At 34.8% G+C, this 19,647-nt stretch overlaps 2 protein-coding genes across 8 annotated transcripts in view; both read left to right on the forward strand.

Moving 5' to 3' along the window:
- LOC127839151 (uncharacterized) overlaps window positions 1–17,593 on the forward strand; it is a 31,403-nt gene extending 13,810 nt beyond the window's left edge. For 4 of the 7 annotated variants that reach the window (XM_052367351.1, XM_052367348.1, XM_052367350.1 and 1 more), the window contains 2 exons: window positions 13,522–13,582; window positions 14,340–17,593. In XM_052367351.1, coding sequence (XP_052223311.1) covers window positions 13,532–13,582; window positions 14,340–15,668 — 1,380 coding nt within the window. In that variant the 5' untranslated portion in view covers window positions 13,522–13,531 and the 3' untranslated portion in view covers window positions 15,669–17,593. The remainder of the gene's footprint in view (window positions 1–13,521; window positions 13,583–14,339) is intronic. The other 3 variants (XM_052367353.1, XM_052367354.1, XM_052367355.1) reach the window with 1 other exon arrangement.
- On the forward strand, window positions 147–11,429 carry LOC127839157 (sentrin-specific protease 1-like). The gene is made up of 4 exons (XM_052367397.1): window positions 147–293; window positions 8,684–8,832; window positions 9,424–9,547; window positions 11,251–11,429. The coding sequence occupies exons 2-4, from the start codon at window positions 8,696–8,698 to the stop codon at window positions 11,323–11,325; spliced, it is 336 nt and encodes a 111-aa protein (XP_052223357.1). The 5' UTR covers window positions 147–293; window positions 8,684–8,695; the 3' UTR covers window positions 11,326–11,429.
- Window positions 17,594–19,647: the final 2,054 nt, after the last annotated feature.

Below are 19,647 nucleotides of genomic sequence, written 5' to 3' on the forward strand. Positions count from 1 at the left end.
GAGCAGAAAAAAATGCTGCTCGAGCAGCATTTAAATGCTGCTCGACCAGCAAAATGCTGCTCGAGCAGCAAATTTACTGCTCGACCAGCATTTTTCTGCTCGAGCAGAAAAATCCTGCTCGACCAGCATTTATTTTTAGATTATGGCATTAGCCAATCAGAACTCTTGTTATATTTGCCGTTTGGTGCGAAACTGGTTTGTTTGGAAAAAATGGCTGCCGCCATGATGGTGCCTTTTTCACATCTTCTGCAAGTTTATGTGACGACCTGTTTAAAGTTTAACATTGACACGCGGTAAGTGCTTTATATTTTGGCTGCAAACTAGTTGATAAAAAAATTGTTGCCATTCGCTTAATAAGAAAATCAATCATAAATGTCTAACGGCTGTTAAAACTTTTGCGAAAATCACGACGATGACTGATAAGATTAAGAATGGCTCAAAGGGTGCGCAAGTGTAGGTTCTCTGTTTCTATCGATTTACTTTCTTAATGATTCTTAATAATTGCTTCCGACACAGGTGCCGATTGCCTGTTATTTTGCCTTTCTGGTTAACATTGTTTACGTTTCTCGTTCTCCCTATACATGTATATCTGCTGTTCTAACTTTTACAATTATCCAAAAAGGCAAAATATCATGTCTGTTAACCAGTTCTCAGTGCCCCAGATAAGCTGCGTATCTGCGTCTTTCACCCTATTAAAATGTTTAAAAATGCAAAGAAATACAATATCATGAGTATTGAAAATGCAACCAATTTGACTTTTACGCAAATTCGTCAAATTAACGATACAAAACTTCGATTGAAAATGCTTTGCTCATTTTAGGTATTTTCTCTTTGGAATTATTATCGTAACGCGGTGACGCTTACATTCAGCAAGCTCAGCAAACGGTCATAGTTATTCAAACGCTATGCGTTTTCAATCTGACCTAATTCGTCGCTCATTGTGCATGTTTTTGTAAAGCAACTGTACTTTCAGTTTCTATTACGATGCAAAATAAAAATAGCAGAGAGAGGTCGAAAGACGTCCGAGATTGTTGCGCCAAAATATCAGCCGATCGCAAACTTTTTCGAATCAAGAAAGCAAGAGCCAATAAGTGCCGAATCATTCGTGTTATCGATTTTGTTAGAAACTGTGTATACAGCAGTTGAGTTGACATCCAAAAAACATGATGGAAAGTATGTGACTTAACAAACCTGTCAAAAGTATAAAAAGGCATGTCATTGGTTAGAAATTGTCAACATTTTTTAAAGTTTATATCATGGACAGTTTCAAGGATTAAAGATATTACGAAACATCAGTTTATTAAAATTTATGATGATAGTTTACAGGACTTTTCTCAATTTCAATGTAAATTATTTTTCAACGAGGCCAATTAGCTTGTTCAAAGCTAACAACAGGTAAAATGTGAGTTGTGTCTGAATTACAAGTTGTTTATTTTTTCATAATTGAAATGTTTACAATTTACTATTTATTGAATAACTTGGCAGTGCATAATTAAGTTCTGGGATGTTATTTTCAGCTCTGAACTGCGAAAAAATTGCATAATTATTACATTGGTGGCACTATAATGAGTTACCTTTCATCTGTTCTTCCATTTAAATGTCCCTAAAGCAGACTTCCCAAACTTTGCAGTAAGAGTTTAGGCATTGTATTACACACTCATTTTAACCATGGCATGCTATTGTACAACAGGTCTTGACGGAAATAATTTCGATAAAAAATATTTGCAGGAAATAATTTTTCCATTGCGAATCGTTTGTATCTTTTTATCTTTATTCTGAAATGCCCCTCTTAAGAATAATGTCATGTATAGCTGGTTTAGAATTAAGGATGATGATATGTCCTAACAGCATTTTGTCATGTCATTTACTGTACTTCTTAACCTACATGTATTTGAATATTCAGTCCCCATATAACTACGCCCATATGTTGTGGACATTTTCATACAAGAATACAAACAGGAATATGTATTGGAGTTTGCTGTTTAAATTGACAGTCAATCGGAGAGTAACAGGTTTGTTTTTAACCAGAAGTGAGGAACTAAACGCAATTTGCAGGGAAAAAAATGTCTCTTTATACCACTTAAGTATATTTGCATCACAGGAGCTCTGGTGTCGTGAGGTTGAGGAAACTAGTGTTGAATCTAAAACATTTAGCATCATGGACTCAAAAGTGAGAAGCCAAGTCAGACACCGCAAAATGTGAAATAATCTGTCAGTTGTTTGGTCTGACAGGCTACAAAATTTTGTCAGACTGAAGAATAATTTCTGGATTCCACTTATTAGCATACCTGATAATAGCATATTTCTGTTATTAGCATATAGAATATCACAGATTAATTCTTAAATGTTAATGTATTTTTCTTCTAGTAATAGCTTAATTTTTAACCCCAATATTCAGAATTCACTTAATATCTTTATAGCTTATAACATTCTCAGAATGCCAAGAAAATATGCTTTAAATCTGCAAAAATATGCTCAAATGCAAACGCAAACACCTTAGAATACAATTCCATTTGATAAATAGTTATCTTAAACATCAATCATATACAATGTTGAATTTAAATTTCACTTTGACGATCAATTATTAACAGATTTGACTTATTGTATGCCCCCAGTTGCTATATTTATGCTAAAATGTGTGTTCCTGTTAATAGCATATTCCTGTTATTAGCATATTTTTTGCTGACATGGTATGCTAAGAACAGGAATCCACTGTAGCAACATATTAATCAGGAATTATGGTTTGAATCCGTGAACTATTATTTTTAATGGTAAAAGAAAATCTCCATGGCGCGTTTTCAAAAATTCCTAATCAAGCTTGGTAAAAGAACACACAGAATAGCAAATTATTACAGCGCCAACTTCTGGGTAAAAATGATTGATTTTTTTATATTCCGTAAAGACAAATGCCGCATCATATATGGGTGATTTAAAAAATAATGAAGCCTAAATAAAAAATGCATTTATTTTCTTACCATTAAGCATGTTTGAGTTTTTTTTCTATCTTACAGAAGTGTTTCCATGTGATTAACTTAAATGTGAAAATTCTTCTCAATAACTTGCTTCATTAACAAAATATATTGAAAAATATCCTTAAAATTGCCCCAAGTGTACTGGTTTTGCGTGACATTTTATGTTAAAGGCAATTTTCAATTCTATACTTCAATAAAACTTTCAGAAATATTAGGTATTGTCATCATTTAATGAATAAAAAAATGCATATGCTTTAAGAAAAATAAAACAATGCTTCTTATAACTTAGGTTGATATCTCTTTTGGCAAGTGTTCAAAGCAATGATGTTCTTGTAAATTTTGTGCCACAATTTTCAACTCTCTTCACGTATATTAAGAGGTGGCATCATAAAGTTCTTCAATATTTATAGGCAAAAAGTGTCCTTTAACCTGTCACATGTTTTTTCTACACATTTGTACAGGTATTTATACAATTATTTGTTCATGTAAATTTTGAACAGCTGAATACTAAATGTGGTCAGAATTTGTCCCTGTCCCAAGTGTACATTTTGCAAGAAAGTTATTTTTAATTTTTCATAAGATAGAATTTTCAAGGTTTTACATCATTTTCTTCAAACCATTAATGCTTATCACTAGATGTACTGAAAATTTGATGCCAAAACCTTGTGAACTTTTTTTGCAAGACAAATATCGTATTGTCCCAAGTGTACGAAATTTGTATCATGTTTGATGGACAGGTTATAGCTTTTAAAAAATAAACAAAGGCACTAATTTTCTGGAAAGAAGTACACAGAAGGGTGTAATCTCCAAGAGAAAAAGGTGGTTTCTTCACTCTGGGGGTGAACTACTCTTATTATATGGGTATGTCTCCATATTTTGTCTTCAGAAGAAAAAAATAAGCATATAAATGATAATGTGTGGGAAGTATATTTGACTTTACCATAACATTATTACAAAAATACATTTCCTCTTCTCAAATTAATGTCAATTTTAATCAAAATGTTTCTCCAATAATCTTCAATGTTAGCCTGAAGTTGGTTATTAAATGTTGTACATGTACACTTGGGACATAAAATGAATGTTTTTCTTATAAACCTCCAGAAAGTGAAAACAAACATACATTATAGCAGAATTAATGATTAAATTTCGATTTAATAAAGCATTCAAAAGCAACTGAAAAAAAAAGCCAAAATAAAAGTTGAACATGGTCAAATGTCAAATATGATGGATGACAAAGTCTTTCAGACACTTATAATTAAAAAATGCAGACTGTCACCCTTGTGGTACAATTCCTACACATCTAAACTAAAAACCATGTTAAAACCTTCGATAAACAACAGTACAGCACTTATTATTATTTTATTCATTTTTAATGACACATTACCAAAATATATAGAGGATATATTGTATTACAGAGGAAGGTCAAGCAAGAGGACATCGTGTTTAATGTATGAAGTATAAAAAGAACAAGGTCTAATTAATAAAGAACAAGGTCCAATATATAGAGAATATAATGTTTAATATATAGAGACCAAGGTCTAAATATAGAACAGTGAATTATATGTGTCTTGTTCTGAGAAAACTGGGCTTAATTCATGTGCGGAAAGTCTCGTCCGTGATTAGCCTGTGCAGACTGCACAGGCATATCAGGGACGAGACTTTCCGCTTTTATGGTATTTTTAGTTTGAAGAAAGTCCCTTCTTACCAAAAATCAAGTTTAAGCGGAAAGTGTCGTCCCTGATAAGCCGGTGCGGACTGCACAGGCTAATCTGGGACGACACTTTCCGCACATGAATTTAGCCCAGTTTTATCAGAACAAGACACATATTTTTTATACAAAACGAGGTCAAATATTATAAAAAAATATAAACATGTATTTTGTATACAGAGCCATGTTCAATATTTATAGAAAAGCGTCCAATATATAGAGAACACAATATTAGATCAACTTCAAGTATAGAGAGCAATGTCTTATATATAGATATCAAATTCCAACATATAAGAGGCATTATGTCTTATATTTAAAGATCAAGGTCAATGCCATAGAGAACAATGTTTAATATGTAGAGAACATCATTTGATATTTAGAGAACAAGGTATGCTATCCATTTGTATAGAGAACAATGTCCAGCATATAGATCTCCAGCATATAGAGAGCAATGTCAAATAGATCTTTATTATATAGAACAAGATAAATTATGAAACCAAAGTCAAATATATACAACTATGTGAAATATATTGAAAACCAGGTCAAATGTATCTACAATTTGTGAAATATATGTGTTTTTTTTTATGGGAAATACAGATCTATGACACACTGCATAATTATGGAGATTCCTTATGCCTCTGATATCCCATCGGTTATAAACATACTAAGGGCCACAAAAATACCTCAAATGAAATACATATAAAAGTTATGCTATTTTTCTTCAGATTTTCATCCGTTTTGAAAATGTCCCAAGTGTACAGATTTGGCCTAAAATCATGCTAGATCCTTTCAGCAAACAATTCAAGTTCCCTGAAACTTATCTTATAATTTTATCAGAATATTTTATGCCAATTTAATTTGTATTCTATATTACTGACTGTTTGGGTATTTCTTAGAATAAATGAAAACTAAAGTTGTCAAGTACAAATAACCTTAAATCTCTAAACATCAACCTTAAATCATCAAACGGACCTTCTAGCACAGAACATTATTTGGGGGAAACATTAATTTGTATAGTCAAATGTAATAAAAATTTAAAAAGTATTTATATACATGTATGTTGAATGGTTTGCTTATTTTACTTGTATACAAAAGTCATGTTAGTGTCCCAATTAAGTGTACAAATGTTTGAAAATTGTATACAGTTTTGGCAAAAGCTAGTTTTTGCAGATTTTCTTATATAATAAAAAAGAAACTTCACATATATTTGAAGGCCATCCTATATTTTGATAAATCTGAGTTTTTACTTTAAGATACACTGCTTTGAGGCCAGGGAAAAAAACTTTTAGGAGTATAGTTTTGAAAAATATGTGTTAAAAAACATGAACATTTCAATTTTTTCCATAATTTTTTTTAGAACACTTCTGATTGTGTATTTAAATTTTGCTTAAGAACATACTGCATGTTGACAAAACACACAAAATATTGATAACATGTTTAAATGGGATTTTATTACGTGCAAAAGACATGTACATTTATAAAAAAAAATTCAAAACATTTGGTTAACATCTTTTGTGGTGAAAAAGTGGTTACATCTGACAGAACGGCCCTACTCATTTATAAAACTTGAACCCTTTCCCTATGCAATACAAACAAAACTGTTGCCATAACTTAACATCTAAAATTTGAGAAAAATTTTCATTTAGGCTTCATTATCCGCACGCTTTTCAGAGAAAAAGTGGGGATATTGTGGTTATCTCCGTCTTCCGTCCGTTCATCTGTTCGTCCGTCCTGGCCACTTTCTCCTCCTACACTATAAACACTAGAACCTTGAAACTTACACACATGGTAGCTATGAGCATATGTGCGACCCTGCATTATTTGGAATTTTGATCTGACCCCTGGGTCAAAAGTTATGTGGGTTGAGGTGGGGCCTGGTCAGAGATTTTTACTCATTTTTATGCCCCCGGATAGAAAGATCGGGGGTATATTGTTTTTGGCCTGTCTGTCATTGTATGTGTGTGTGTGTGTGTGTGTGTGTCCCAAAACTTTAACCTTGGTCATAACTTTTGCAATATTCAAGATAGCAACTTGATATTTGGCATGCATGTGTATCTCATCGAGCTGCACATTTTGAGTGCACCGGAAACTACACCGAATGTCTTCAAATTGATACTGAACCTCTCTTATGGCAATACGGATAATCTCAACTATGCATGGCCACATTACCAACCCTGGGGTGCCCCGCCCACATTGGCCACGCCCACATAGACCACGCTCACCCAAAATTGCCTTTTACTATAATTTCTTCATTTCTACACAGATTCACTTCAAATTGATACTGAACCTCTCTTATGACATTATGGTTAATCTCAACTATGCATGGCCCCATTACCAACCCTGGGGCACCCCGCCCACATAGGCCACGCCCACCCAAAATTGCCTTTTACTATAATTTCTTCATTTCTACACCGATTCACATCTAATTGATACCGAACTTCTCTTATGACAATACGTTCAATCTCAACTATGCATAGCCCCATTACCAACCCTGGGGCACCCCTGGGTCAAACATGCGGCGTGGGGATACACGTCGGCCTCTGCCGCGCCATTTCTAGTTATTTTTGAAATCATCTATATTTGTGTAAAGTTTGGAGAAAAATCAAGAAAAACATATTTAACAATGAAATACATTTAAGTTGTTTGATGATATTTTCATGTATTTCAACTTTTCCAATGTCCAGATAAATACCCTATTTGTACCCATTGAAAACCTTTAAAACTTTAATTTTGCATTGTTATTTTGTGTTTGGCTTGAAGAAAAAATATTGATCTGTATGCAAATGTTTACATTATATCTCACAATCATAACAATTTCCAATTTATCGACAGTGGTGACCGGGTTTTATCATTATAATATGATTATTAGTGCTTGTGATCATATTTCAGATGCCCAGGGGCCTTTATGGTTGGGTTAGGGAGGGGTGCTCCCTCCCTTCCTTAATTGATTTTTAGCTCCACTGGCCAAAGGCCAGCGGGGCTTATGTCATGGTCCTGTGTCCGCCATGCGTGCGTCCGTCCGTGCCTGCGTCCGTCCGTCCGTGCATTAACTTTTCCTTTAAACATCTTCTTCTCCTAAACTACTGGTCCAATTCTGATGAAATTTCTCAGTAATGTTCCTTGGATGAACCTATTTCAAATTTGTTCAAATTATGCGCCTGGGGTCAAATTTGACCCTGCTCTGGTGTTACAAAATTGAACATATGCTTATATAAGGCCTATTTTGTGAATTTTTTTAAAAATCTTCTCATCCATAACCATTGGGCATAGGGCTATCAAATTTGGTATGTAGAGACATCTAATAGTCCTCTACCAAATTTGTTCAAATTATGCCCCTGGGGTCAAATTTGAAACTGCCCCGAGGGTCACAAAATTTAACATATGCTTATATAGGGTATATTTTGTGAAAACTTTACAAATCTTTTTGTCCATAACCGTTGGGCCTAGGGCTACCAAATTTGGTATGTAGTGACACCTTATAGTCCTCTACCAAGTTTGTTCAAATTATGCCCTTTGGGTCAAATTTGACCCTGACCCGCGGGTCACAAAATTAAACATTATATACACTTCTTTCTTGCTTATTTTGTGAAAACTTTAAAAATATTCTTGTCCTTAACTCTAGGATCTAGGGCTACCACATTTTGTATGTAGTGAGATATAGTAGTTCTCTATGTGTCCAATAATTATGTTGATGAAGGTGGCAGTGGTAATGACTTGATATGTCTGTGAGATATGAATGCCAAAGTCTTCGTTTTACATAACATGAATTTTTGTGTAAAAGTGGTGGTTCTTCATAAATTCTACATGTTCTTTGCAAATGATGACCTCTACAAAGTTGTTCCAGGAGTACCATATTGCCTGACAATCTTTTGTTTTATTGTTAACTTAAACTGTACTTGATTCTAGCATGCCACTATACTTCTTTGAAGTAATTTGAGCAAATTTCTCACTGTTTAGTAATGTATACATTGTTTAAGGTACATTATAATTCCACATTTTGTAGGTGCACTTCAATATGTATGATCTACTTATGCTGCCGCAATGTAAAGGCAACAATCACTGGGTTTTGCTGGTTGCAAGTGTTATGTCCAGGACTGTAACCATTTACGACTCGTTGGGTGGTAACAACAAGGCCTTGTTCGATCTGTTCTGGTAAGGTTCAAAGCTGTAATTCATTTTTTGTCTTACCTGCTTGATATAGCAGTCACAGTAGCAGTTGGTGTATGTGCATTTAATGTGTGTCTCTGAGCTTATCCAAACTGTGATTCGATAATTGAATATGCCATTTTTAATATAGCTTACCACATATGTTCTCCATGTAGAGAAGCTGCAGTGCATGCGTTAACAAGAGATCAAAGGTCACATTTAGGGAGTTTTTTTGGCCAGTTCCAGTTATCATTCATCAGGCAATATACCAAACAAGATATTCAAAAAACTTTGTCAATCTTATTTGTTTTCTATATTTGGATCTTTATCTTAAATATTAACTTGTAATGACCACCAGCACTTTAAAAATGATAGGCTATATATAAAGTTTAGCTTGCTTTCTTAGTTCATTCTTATTTATTATTGTGTCCTATCTCTCACACTTATGTGTTTCAAATAATGTGTTAATAGATTCACATATATATATATATATGTTTGAAAACTGATTACCAAAACAATTTGGTATAGATAAAGTACCGTTTAAGTATATAGGCACATGATTTTTGTTGATTTTTACCAACAAAATATTTGTTGCAGCCAGTTCATGTGTCAACGAGCGCAAATTGTGAAAGATGGCTTGGAAAAATTCAGTTCAGAGTTTAAAGTGCCACCTTGCAACAAACAGCGCCATGGAAACAGCTGTGGAGTGTTTGCATTGATGGTAATAAATTAGCTTTATATTTCTATATAGGAGTCACTTTGTCGTACTGTCGGTCAGTCTGTTGGTCTGTCCCGAAATTTCATCTGATCTTCACCAATCTTGGTCACAAGTTGTATCTTGATGATGTTTAAGCCAAGTTCGAATATGGGTCATGCTGGGTCAAAAACTAGGTCACGGGGTCACTTAGTGTGTTTTAAACCGAAAGTTTGTCCGGACCATAACTATGTCATTTACCGTTAGATTTTAAAATAACTTGGCACATGTGTTCACCATCATGGGACGGTGTGTTGCGTGAAAAAAGTATGTCGATAACTCCAAGATCAAGGTCACACTTGGAGTTCAAGGGTCAAATGCTTGTCCGGGACATAACTTTATCATTTATTGTGAGATTTTAAAATCATTTGGCAAATTTGTTCACCATCATGGGACTGTGTGTCGCGCGAAAGAATTACTTCAATATCTCGAAGGTCAAGGTCACACTTTCAGTTCAAAGATTAAAAATGGCCATAAATGAGCTTGTCTGGGCAATAACTATGTCATTCATTGTGAGATTTTAAAATCATTTGGCACATTTGTTCACCATCATTGGACGGTGTGTCGCGCAAAAGAATTACGTCGATAACTCCAAGTTTAAGGTCACACTTTGAGTTCAAAGGTAAAAAAAGGCCATAAATGAGCTTGTCCAGGCCATAACTATGTTGTTCATTGTGAGATTTTAAAATCATTTGGCACATTTATTCACCATTATTGGACGGTGTGTCGCGCAAAAGAATTACGTCTATATCTGCAACGTCAAGGTCACACTGTGAGTTCAAAGGTCAAAATTGGCCATAAATGATCTTGTCCGGGCCATAACTATGTCATTTATTGTGAGATTTTAAAAATACATGGTACATTTGTTCACAGTCATTGGACGATGTGTCATGCAAAAGAATTATGTCGATAACTCCAAGGTCTATGTCACACTTGGAGTTCAAAAGGAAAAAAATGGCCATAAATTTGGACTGCATGTCATGCTAAAGAATTCAAGAGTTCAAAGGTCGAAATGGCCATAAATGATAATGGCATTATCATTCTTAAAAATCACCATAAATTTGATTCTCTTGTTTTGTGAAGACAGCATGCAAAGTAGTCTGTGTCAATGCGGCACGTGGGGGTATTTGTCACGTCTGTGACAAAGCTCTAGTTTGCTTAGTAAAGATCTGCATTAACTTTTATTCAACAAAATAATGGGAGAATGTAGAATATAATCATTGTACCTTTCTGTTGGTGCATTGGTTTTTAGAGCCTTGCATTTTCTTTTAATTTATAAAGGACATGATATTTCATATGTAATATCATAACCTGAGGATCAAACTGTGTTATAGAGTCCCACTTTTGTCAAATAACCCTGAAAAAAGGTTAAACAAGAAGATTACTCATATTTTAATTTATGAATGTGTCATATAATGAAAAAAAGCATTCTCTTTGCTCCATTATATTATTTTGTATGAAAAGTTGTTTTTGAATATGTCTTAATGTGATTGTATATTTATGATGCATAAAACATGAATACTTTTCACTGTCAAACTATCGTTCTTGCAATTTTATTTTCAGAAATAGTATTTTTTGTGAACACTTAATCTAGTGAATATATGCTTTTCTTATTGCAAACAAATGTTGTTTTTTAAGTTAAGTATGAATGACTTTTACTTTATTTCCAGACTGCCAAATGTTTGGTCATGAAAAAGCATCCCACAATGTTGCGACAGGCCCATGATTCAGTTTATCGAGACTAGTCGTGAGACGCAGACTTCTGATTCATGGAGTGCGGCAAACATATCTGTGCAACTCGATCACTTCACTGTAAAGACCCGAACGGCATTAAAATGGATATTATCAATATGTGTTGTTTCTCGAAAATATGTTTTTGTAGCAGGAAGTGCTTTGGGCTCGATTAATCTGAGAACTCAACAAAATATTAATAAAATCCTTCTGTGCCAAAAACATATTGACTTAAAATAAATAATCCTGATGGCGTAAATGACTTATCATTTCATGTTCATGAACCGGTTTTAAAATACTTTGTAGACTTATCTGCTAGGCGGTGAGGACTTTTAGACCACCTGATAAACTTCAACTTTATTTGCCCTAGTTCAGTAACCGACTAAAGATATGCTAACATAATACTGATGACTGATGAGTCTGTTGTGTCTTATATTCTCATTGCTACTTGAAATATTAAGTCAATTTCAACGTTTAGACTCATAATAAGCAAATTCGTTAAATTGATATCCCCCGCCAAATAAATTTTGATTATTGATGGGTGCAGAACTAACAGAAAAGTTTATTTGAAGGGTTGTACCCTTATCTCACTTATTTAAAAGCAACAACATAAAAAAACAATTGGCAATAACTCTTATTTAAGAAAGTGTAGGGTTATAGATTTTGTGCATGACACCTCACCTCACCTATATCTGTGATATAGTCCTGTAAAGTAACATCAGACATGTACATATGTACTAGGGTTATGTTTCTTGTGCATGGCACTTATTCTCATTGACAATTATACACCCATGAAATTTCATGTTGAAATCTTGTATTTATAGTTTCTGAGATAAAGCCCTGAAAAATTACATCATACAAAAACAACAAAGGGCAATAAATCTAATTTAAGAAAGTGAAGGGTTGTGGTTCTTATGCATGGTTCTATAAATGAGATATAGCCCTGAAAATTAGGACTGTAAATTAGGCATTACCATATTTCTTTACAACGTAATGCATGTACATCATCGATATATATAAAATTTAAAACGAAAATCGTTTTAAAATTCAAATGTTTGCATGGTGTTAGAACTACTGTTTTGATATCTTTGTTGTGAACAATGTGTTTAGGTTCAAGAAAGATGTCCGAAAATAACTGCAAGCTGTTAAAACGCGAAATTAAGTTGAATTGAATCAACAATGCGCTAAATATTATTTTTCATCAATCTGACATTTTTCACGGCGACTGATCGGAGCAATATCACGGGGGTACTGTGAAAATCGTCAGATCTCACGATCTGACAATATTGACGCTACACCGGTCTATTTCGTTTCCGTAGAGATAGCTAATGTCGTCCGTTTGTAAGCTCAAATTTGATTGGCCCGCGGGTTCAATGGCTTATTCTAAAAATAAATGCTGCTCGAGCAGCATATTGCTGCTCGAGCAGGAATTTTGCTGCTCGAGCAGCATTTAAATGCTGCTCGACCAGTAAATTGCTGCTCGAGCAGCAATATGCTGCTCGAGCAGCATTTAAATGCTGCTCGAGCAGCATTTTTTCTGCTCGAGCAGAAGTTAAAGTTTCGACCCCTTTGGTGCGCCATAGCCGCGACTGTCGCGCAAAATATCGTGTATCGCATTGTGTCTCGTTTGTCGCCCTTGATGAAAGAAGGGCGAGATTATAGATTGCACTATCCGGAATCCGTAGTATTTAGCATATGACGATGTTTAAATAAGTGCATTCGTCAACATTACAAACAATTAATTGAATAGAAACCTTTAACATGAAATGATAAACAAGTGCATTAAAGACATATGCAGTCAATGAAACCTACAGTTTTTATTGAAGGCGTTAGTTTCTCCCTAAGTTTAACAGGAAATATTACAAAGAGTACATGTTTATTATTGTAGTTATACATATACATTGTTAAAGATCAAACGCAGTTTTGAAACGAGCGTTTTAATACACACTCGCACTTTGCAATAAAATATTACCGGCCATTATAGCTGCTAATTTCCTGTATTGCACACGTTTTGCAATCGTATGAATGCAGATATGATTATATTTTAATATGATTTTTTATGAACGTTTTTGTACAATTAATAACTCCTGATTTACTATAAGGAAACTACGTTTGTGTTGCTTATATAAGTGTAAGTATACCATTGACATATTAACATTCCATAATGATATAAACTCATCTGTAATATTGTTTCTTGTATCTAACTGCAGAACTGTGTCAATGGCTGACCAAGGCATCAGACGTGATGAACCAGGAGAGGTCCCTAAACAGGTAAGTGTGTCCAGCAGTCACGCTTGAGTAAGACGGTCCAGTTTGTTTCCATTAAAACGATGATTAATTGTATTGATATATAAACACAGTCTATGGTTAAATATACTGCACTTATGATTGTTGATCATATTTTAAACTTATGATTATGTTATTGCTGACTACTTTTTATCGCATCACATAATGTTAACTTTATTCAAATTCTTTTGTTGGACATACATAACCACGAAGACGGAAACATACGATTTCATTTCGTTTTGTAACATACACTTACGCTGATATGAAACATTAGGAGTTTATATCAGTCAGTTTGGACATACGTTATATTACTCTTGAACAGGTATGTGATCATGTTCGGTTATATCGAATCACATGCAACAACACAAACACTTCGATACGAATATGTATATATTTTTAAGGAAAAACGCTAGATAAACAAATATATCGCATTTTACAAATGATGAGCCCGAGATTTTATGACGTATTGAGTAATATGTCATCAAACTGCCAATTCATTCCCGCTAAAGGAATGAACAGTCGTAATATTGTATTATTATTTCTAATATAATGTTGGCATGGATGTATGGTAAACAGAAACGCAGATTACTATCCTACCTCTTTGTTTTATATCAGGCTTTGCACCATTAAAAGATTGGGTTGGCAAGGCTCGCCCTTATAATGTTTCTAAGCCTCACATGTGACAGTAGCCTGATATTCGCTACACGTGTATATCACTTTGTATAGAAATAATTTAAACTAGTTTCAGTTTCACAATGAACAAGCCTCTGCTGAGACGTCTACTGTAATGAATGTTCTGGGTTATGGGCCTCACATCCGACAGGCTCGTATAGAAGCATACAAGGCCTCGGACAGGCATAAGACTGCAAAGATGCGTGGTATTCTAACGTTTATCACCACGGGTAGCAAGGCTGAGGGTCTGACCAGCTTTCTGGAGAGCGATTTAGACATGTTGATTGTTACAGAAAGTGTCATCTGTTTAGAAGATGGTGTTGATTCAAGTAGCGTTCCTGTGGAGACAACCATATTTAGATCCTGCAGTCGTATTAGTTACTCCGGACACTGTAGACTGCTACTAGAGAGATACGGTACACATGTTTTGGATTCAGTGTACAACGCCTTGTGTGATGATGGATTTGGTCGCGGACTATTAAGCAGCGGCTTATATGTTAATCAGTTTTTGAACGGTCAACTGGTGGAAGGCATATTACAACATGAGCGTGCTGGACCGTCAACGCCCACAACAGTTGGTGTTCTTAAACGCGATACCGTGTATGCGCTACATTTTTACTGCCCCAGCATCCTAACAAGATGGGCGGCAAGACATCGCTACTGGCCATCAGCTGACGTCGTTAGGGAGGTTGTATCACTTGGAGCATTTGTTTCTCCTGTTGGGGTTAAAGGCAGCGATTACGAACATGTTGAATGGAGAATGTGTTTTAACAGCGGTGAAAACGTACTGATAAATAATCTTAACGACACTCAGGTTAAATTATATGTGCTATTAAAAATGGTGAAGAAAGATGTATTACAACCGCAAAAGAAGGAGGTGACATCGTTCACGGTTAAAAACATTGTATTATGGATAGCAGAAAATAACCCGCACTCAATGTTTCATGAAAGAAGTCTGTTTCACTGGCTTCATGAAGGATTATATGCGCTAAGAGTTGCTATAGATACGAAAGAGCTGCCTTATTACATGATCCCAGGGCGAAATCTGATGGCAGCCTGCGCTCTGGATCATGAGCAGAAACGTTCTTGGATAGCTACTATTGATGAAATGATGACCGAAGGTCCCCGGATCATATTGAGACTACCGAAGATACGACAAGCCATCATAGCTCACCCTGAGCCACTACGAATGTACAGCGGGAGGAAAATAGAGATTGAGATGCTGGAGCTGATATGGATGAACAGATTATACCTCGGCATGGATGAAGACACGGATGCTATTATGCAGGCACTACTCGGACGTCAGAATGAGATTTTGAGGGAGGTTAAGATGAGGATGATTATGGAAGGGGCTCGAGTAAATGATATACAGAATGTATGGAGTAGTATGTTGATGTAGAACGATTACACATATCAACAGCCATTTGACTTGCACTTGAAATTTACATATATAGATGTAAGGAGGTATCGTCTGTTGGTAATTAATTGTTGGATAGAGATGGAGTTGCTGTGGCTGATATGCATGAACAGAATGGCCCTCGGCATGGATAGAGAGACGGATGTTATTATGCAGGCGGTACGCAGACGTCAGAGTGAGATTGGTATGGACGTTATTATGAATATGATGATGGAAGGGGGTCGAGTAAATAATCATCGTAATGTATGGACAAGTATGATGATGTAAACAAATACACTTATCAAAAGCCATTTGACTAGCAACTGTAACACACATGTATAGATAAGGGGTTATCGTCTGTTGGTGATTGTTATTTATTGTGTGGAAGAATACTATGAAAATGTAATCTTCGTTAAGAAAACTGTTCATATAAACGTTTGAAAATTGTTGTATTAATCCTATAATGCCTTCGAAGCGACGAAATGATGATGATTTGCTGATTTAAAACTTTGATCACATTTTTCGATAACATAATTGTTAAATTACGTAAAGTCAGATCCCCATGTTGAATGTTATCAAGGGTCTTAAAATATATCTATATATATATTTGAGTTATGCTTGACATGCGTCCATGTACGAGTTGTAACCCAATGAACATTAAGTTAATGTGAAAGCAGGTTTAATATGTATGACGATATAATAGAACAACACGCGAATACTTCTCCTTTAAGTATAAAGATGTGTTTCGTACCTTATTGAAAGTATTTTTGGAAACAATTATCGATAGATCTATTACAAAACGATGCACTCTAGGTCCATGCTATATAGTAGCTTGTACGTCATGACGATATTCATTTTAAGGTTAAATAGTTGATTATATGTTTTTGTTATTGAAAAGGCTTGTGTTTTGGAAAAGACTCGTTGATCAAACGTCCGCAAATTTATTTAGTTAAGATATTGCTTTATATGTCAACCTGTAATGCTACTATCGCGATACGATTTTATATACTGTATGTAACTGCTGAATTGTAATAGTTTTGTTCTTGCTGCTGTAACAGTATGGCTTACACAACTGTTGTCTTTGTATGTGCCAAATATTAAATATGATCATTTTATTGTATAAGAAAATGTATTATTATAGTGTTCGATTAAACGGTATATGTGGTGCAGATATTGCGTCCGCTTGAAAATCATTTACACAAATGTGCTTTGAATTTAATAATACACTTTGTATAATTGTCCTTTTTACTCATTTTGCTTTGAAAGCATAATTGTTTCAGTTTATGTTTAAAACTGTATTTATTTATTTACATGTGAATTTAATATTGTTTTATATCTTTGTCATGAATATCATGTTTGATCTGGAACTGGGGGTCTTAGGTCAGCGTTTAAGAGACGTGCGAACAAATTGCTACCCAGAACATGCACGCTTCCTCTATTGCCACCTGTTGTCATGCTGTCCGTGTTTGGTAAATCCGGGAAAATGGACAAAGTAAGCGAATAGACATCATCTTCGCGAATATTCAACATACGTATATGATGATACTTTCATTGAACCTTCATATCAATTGACATTTGAAGAGCGGGCTTACTAGTATTTACTTTACGTTTATTTTGCTTAAAACATTCTTTATGTACTTATTTATTTTACGTTGTTATTCATTTGCCGCATTAGCCATCTGTGTTATGCCTCTTAAATGTTCTGGCTATGATTCCAAAATGCAGACGTTAAATCATGTTTTATTATTATGCTTAAATTAAGCTAACATCAACAGCAATACGTTGTCAAATAAGACTTTGAAATTATCAACTACTATTTACCTTGAATATCTTCGACTGATGTTTTGGTGGTATAACAATATCATTACAATTACTGTTAAAACCACTTACCAGTGAGGAACGCGAATATACATAAAAGTGAACTCCTTTGTTTTGAGGTTGTTCTGATTGGGGGTATTTTTCAATAAATGAATGAGTAAACAAATGAATGTTTGAGAGTGCATGAATGAGTATGCATGCATATCGTATGAATAGTTAAAGAATATATGAAATAATGACCCTCCTTTGAATACTAGGATTTTGGTACTATATAACGTCCCGCCCTCGACTGACATGGTCCCCCATGCCTGTTATCATTAAAGCAATTTAACTCTTTCTCTATGGAACATATTTGTGGAATCAAAGACCTATAAAATACAGTCTAATCAAAGACTGAACCGGCAAATTTTCGCCGATGATAACCACTTGTTTACACTGTTTAACACTTGTTTAACATTGTACTTGTAACAATCAATCTCAACTTAAAACAATCATTTTAACAACAAAAATGTGATAATCGCCTGAAAATAATTCATTAAGTAACTTATTTTTCCGACATCGGCAAAGCGGGATCGGTTACCATACACGCGCTGCCATTTTAACAGGTACGCGCTGGTAGCTAACCACGTGACCCCGTCGCGAGATGTTTACGGGAAAGCGGTTGGTTTCCCATCCTGGTATTATACGTCTTTGCTCCACACAAGCACGTGTTTTTGATCGACGACTTGCAGAAGATTGGTGACACCATTGCTGGGAGAAATCTTGGTGCGTTACGTTCTATGATTACCACCAGTTTAAAACACAAATAAATTGCCGTTGCTTATGCCAATAATTATGCCAAACACAATTGTTGAACAAATTGCACTAGCTCCGGGTTCTTAGAGGTTGTAAAGTCTTGCAATTGAACTCCATAAAGCCATTAAAGCACAACATGACTCTTGTATAATTAATGTTGTAACCAATTATGTTTCAAGGTTTGATGTATTTAGAATATTATTTTTAAGAATCGAATAGTATTTGACTGCAGTTCATTTATGAAATTTACTTGACAGTTTACACACCTTTCTAAAAGATCTTCAGAAAAGTAATATTCAGTTTTTATTATGACCGGTTCAACAGATAAAAGATGTATGCTGTAATTTAAACACCCTACGGACAGCAACAGACATCTATCTGCGTTTCGAATTAAACAGTTACGAGTTGAATTTTAGGAGTAAATTTTATACATGATAGCGAAATCGCGAAGTGAAATAAAACAGGTCACGTGTTACGATAATCATATCAGAATGCATAGTTTTCGTGAAATAGACCAACATGTTGTATTTATAATATACTAACCCCAATTGATTTCGGCATTATTCATTTGAATTGTCCTGTGTGTTTGTCACTCGATACGACACGTGTAATTTTAATAATCGTCATCTATATGATGTCTATGTTAATTTGCTGTGTGACCTGTTGCGATCCCATGATCATTATTCGCCTATAATGCTAGAACATTTTGAACTTCAGATTTTGGAGAGTGCTGTAAGTAAACGTACCTGAATTTACATACGATGACGCCGTCAAGGTGAACCCATGAGCATTTGAGAAATACAATACAAATCGGTTCATATAAATCATACATTTGTCATTGACAGTTAACTGTTTATAAGAATAAGCCTAATTAAAATCGGGGAAATAATAGTGTCAGCAGTTTTAACAACGTAAAGTTTCTGTCAACAACGCCAGTAAGGAATCTTTATGCGTAGGCTGAGAGCTAATGTATTTTTACTAGTTATCCATAGTTATCTGTAATAATGTTTCTTGACATATCTTTCAAAGATTGATAACCAGCAAGATTGCAGTAAGTACTTGTGAATTATGGCCCTTGAATTATAAAAATGATCATATTAACCCATTTATGCATAGCGTCTAGAAAAAAGGCCTTTGCAAACAGCGTAGACCCAGATGAGACGCCGCATACTGCGGCGTCTCATCAGGGTCTGCGCTGTTTGCTTAAAGGAATTTCTGTAAGAAATAGTCTAAATATAGAAATAAATATACTAGACATCTCTAATTTTTGGAAATAAATTGATCCAATTTAGAAGGATGGGAGAGTCCACTAGGCATAAATGGGTTAACCTTTCCCAATCTCTTGCGCAAACAGCGCATATGATATGAT

The sequence above is a fragment of the Dreissena polymorpha genome, chromosome 7, assembly GCF_020536995.1.
Source record: "Dreissena polymorpha isolate Duluth1 chromosome 7, UMN_Dpol_1.0, whole genome shotgun sequence".
In the NCBI taxonomy this organism is placed as follows: Eukaryota; Metazoa; Mollusca; class Bivalvia; order Myida; family Dreissenidae; genus Dreissena; species Dreissena polymorpha.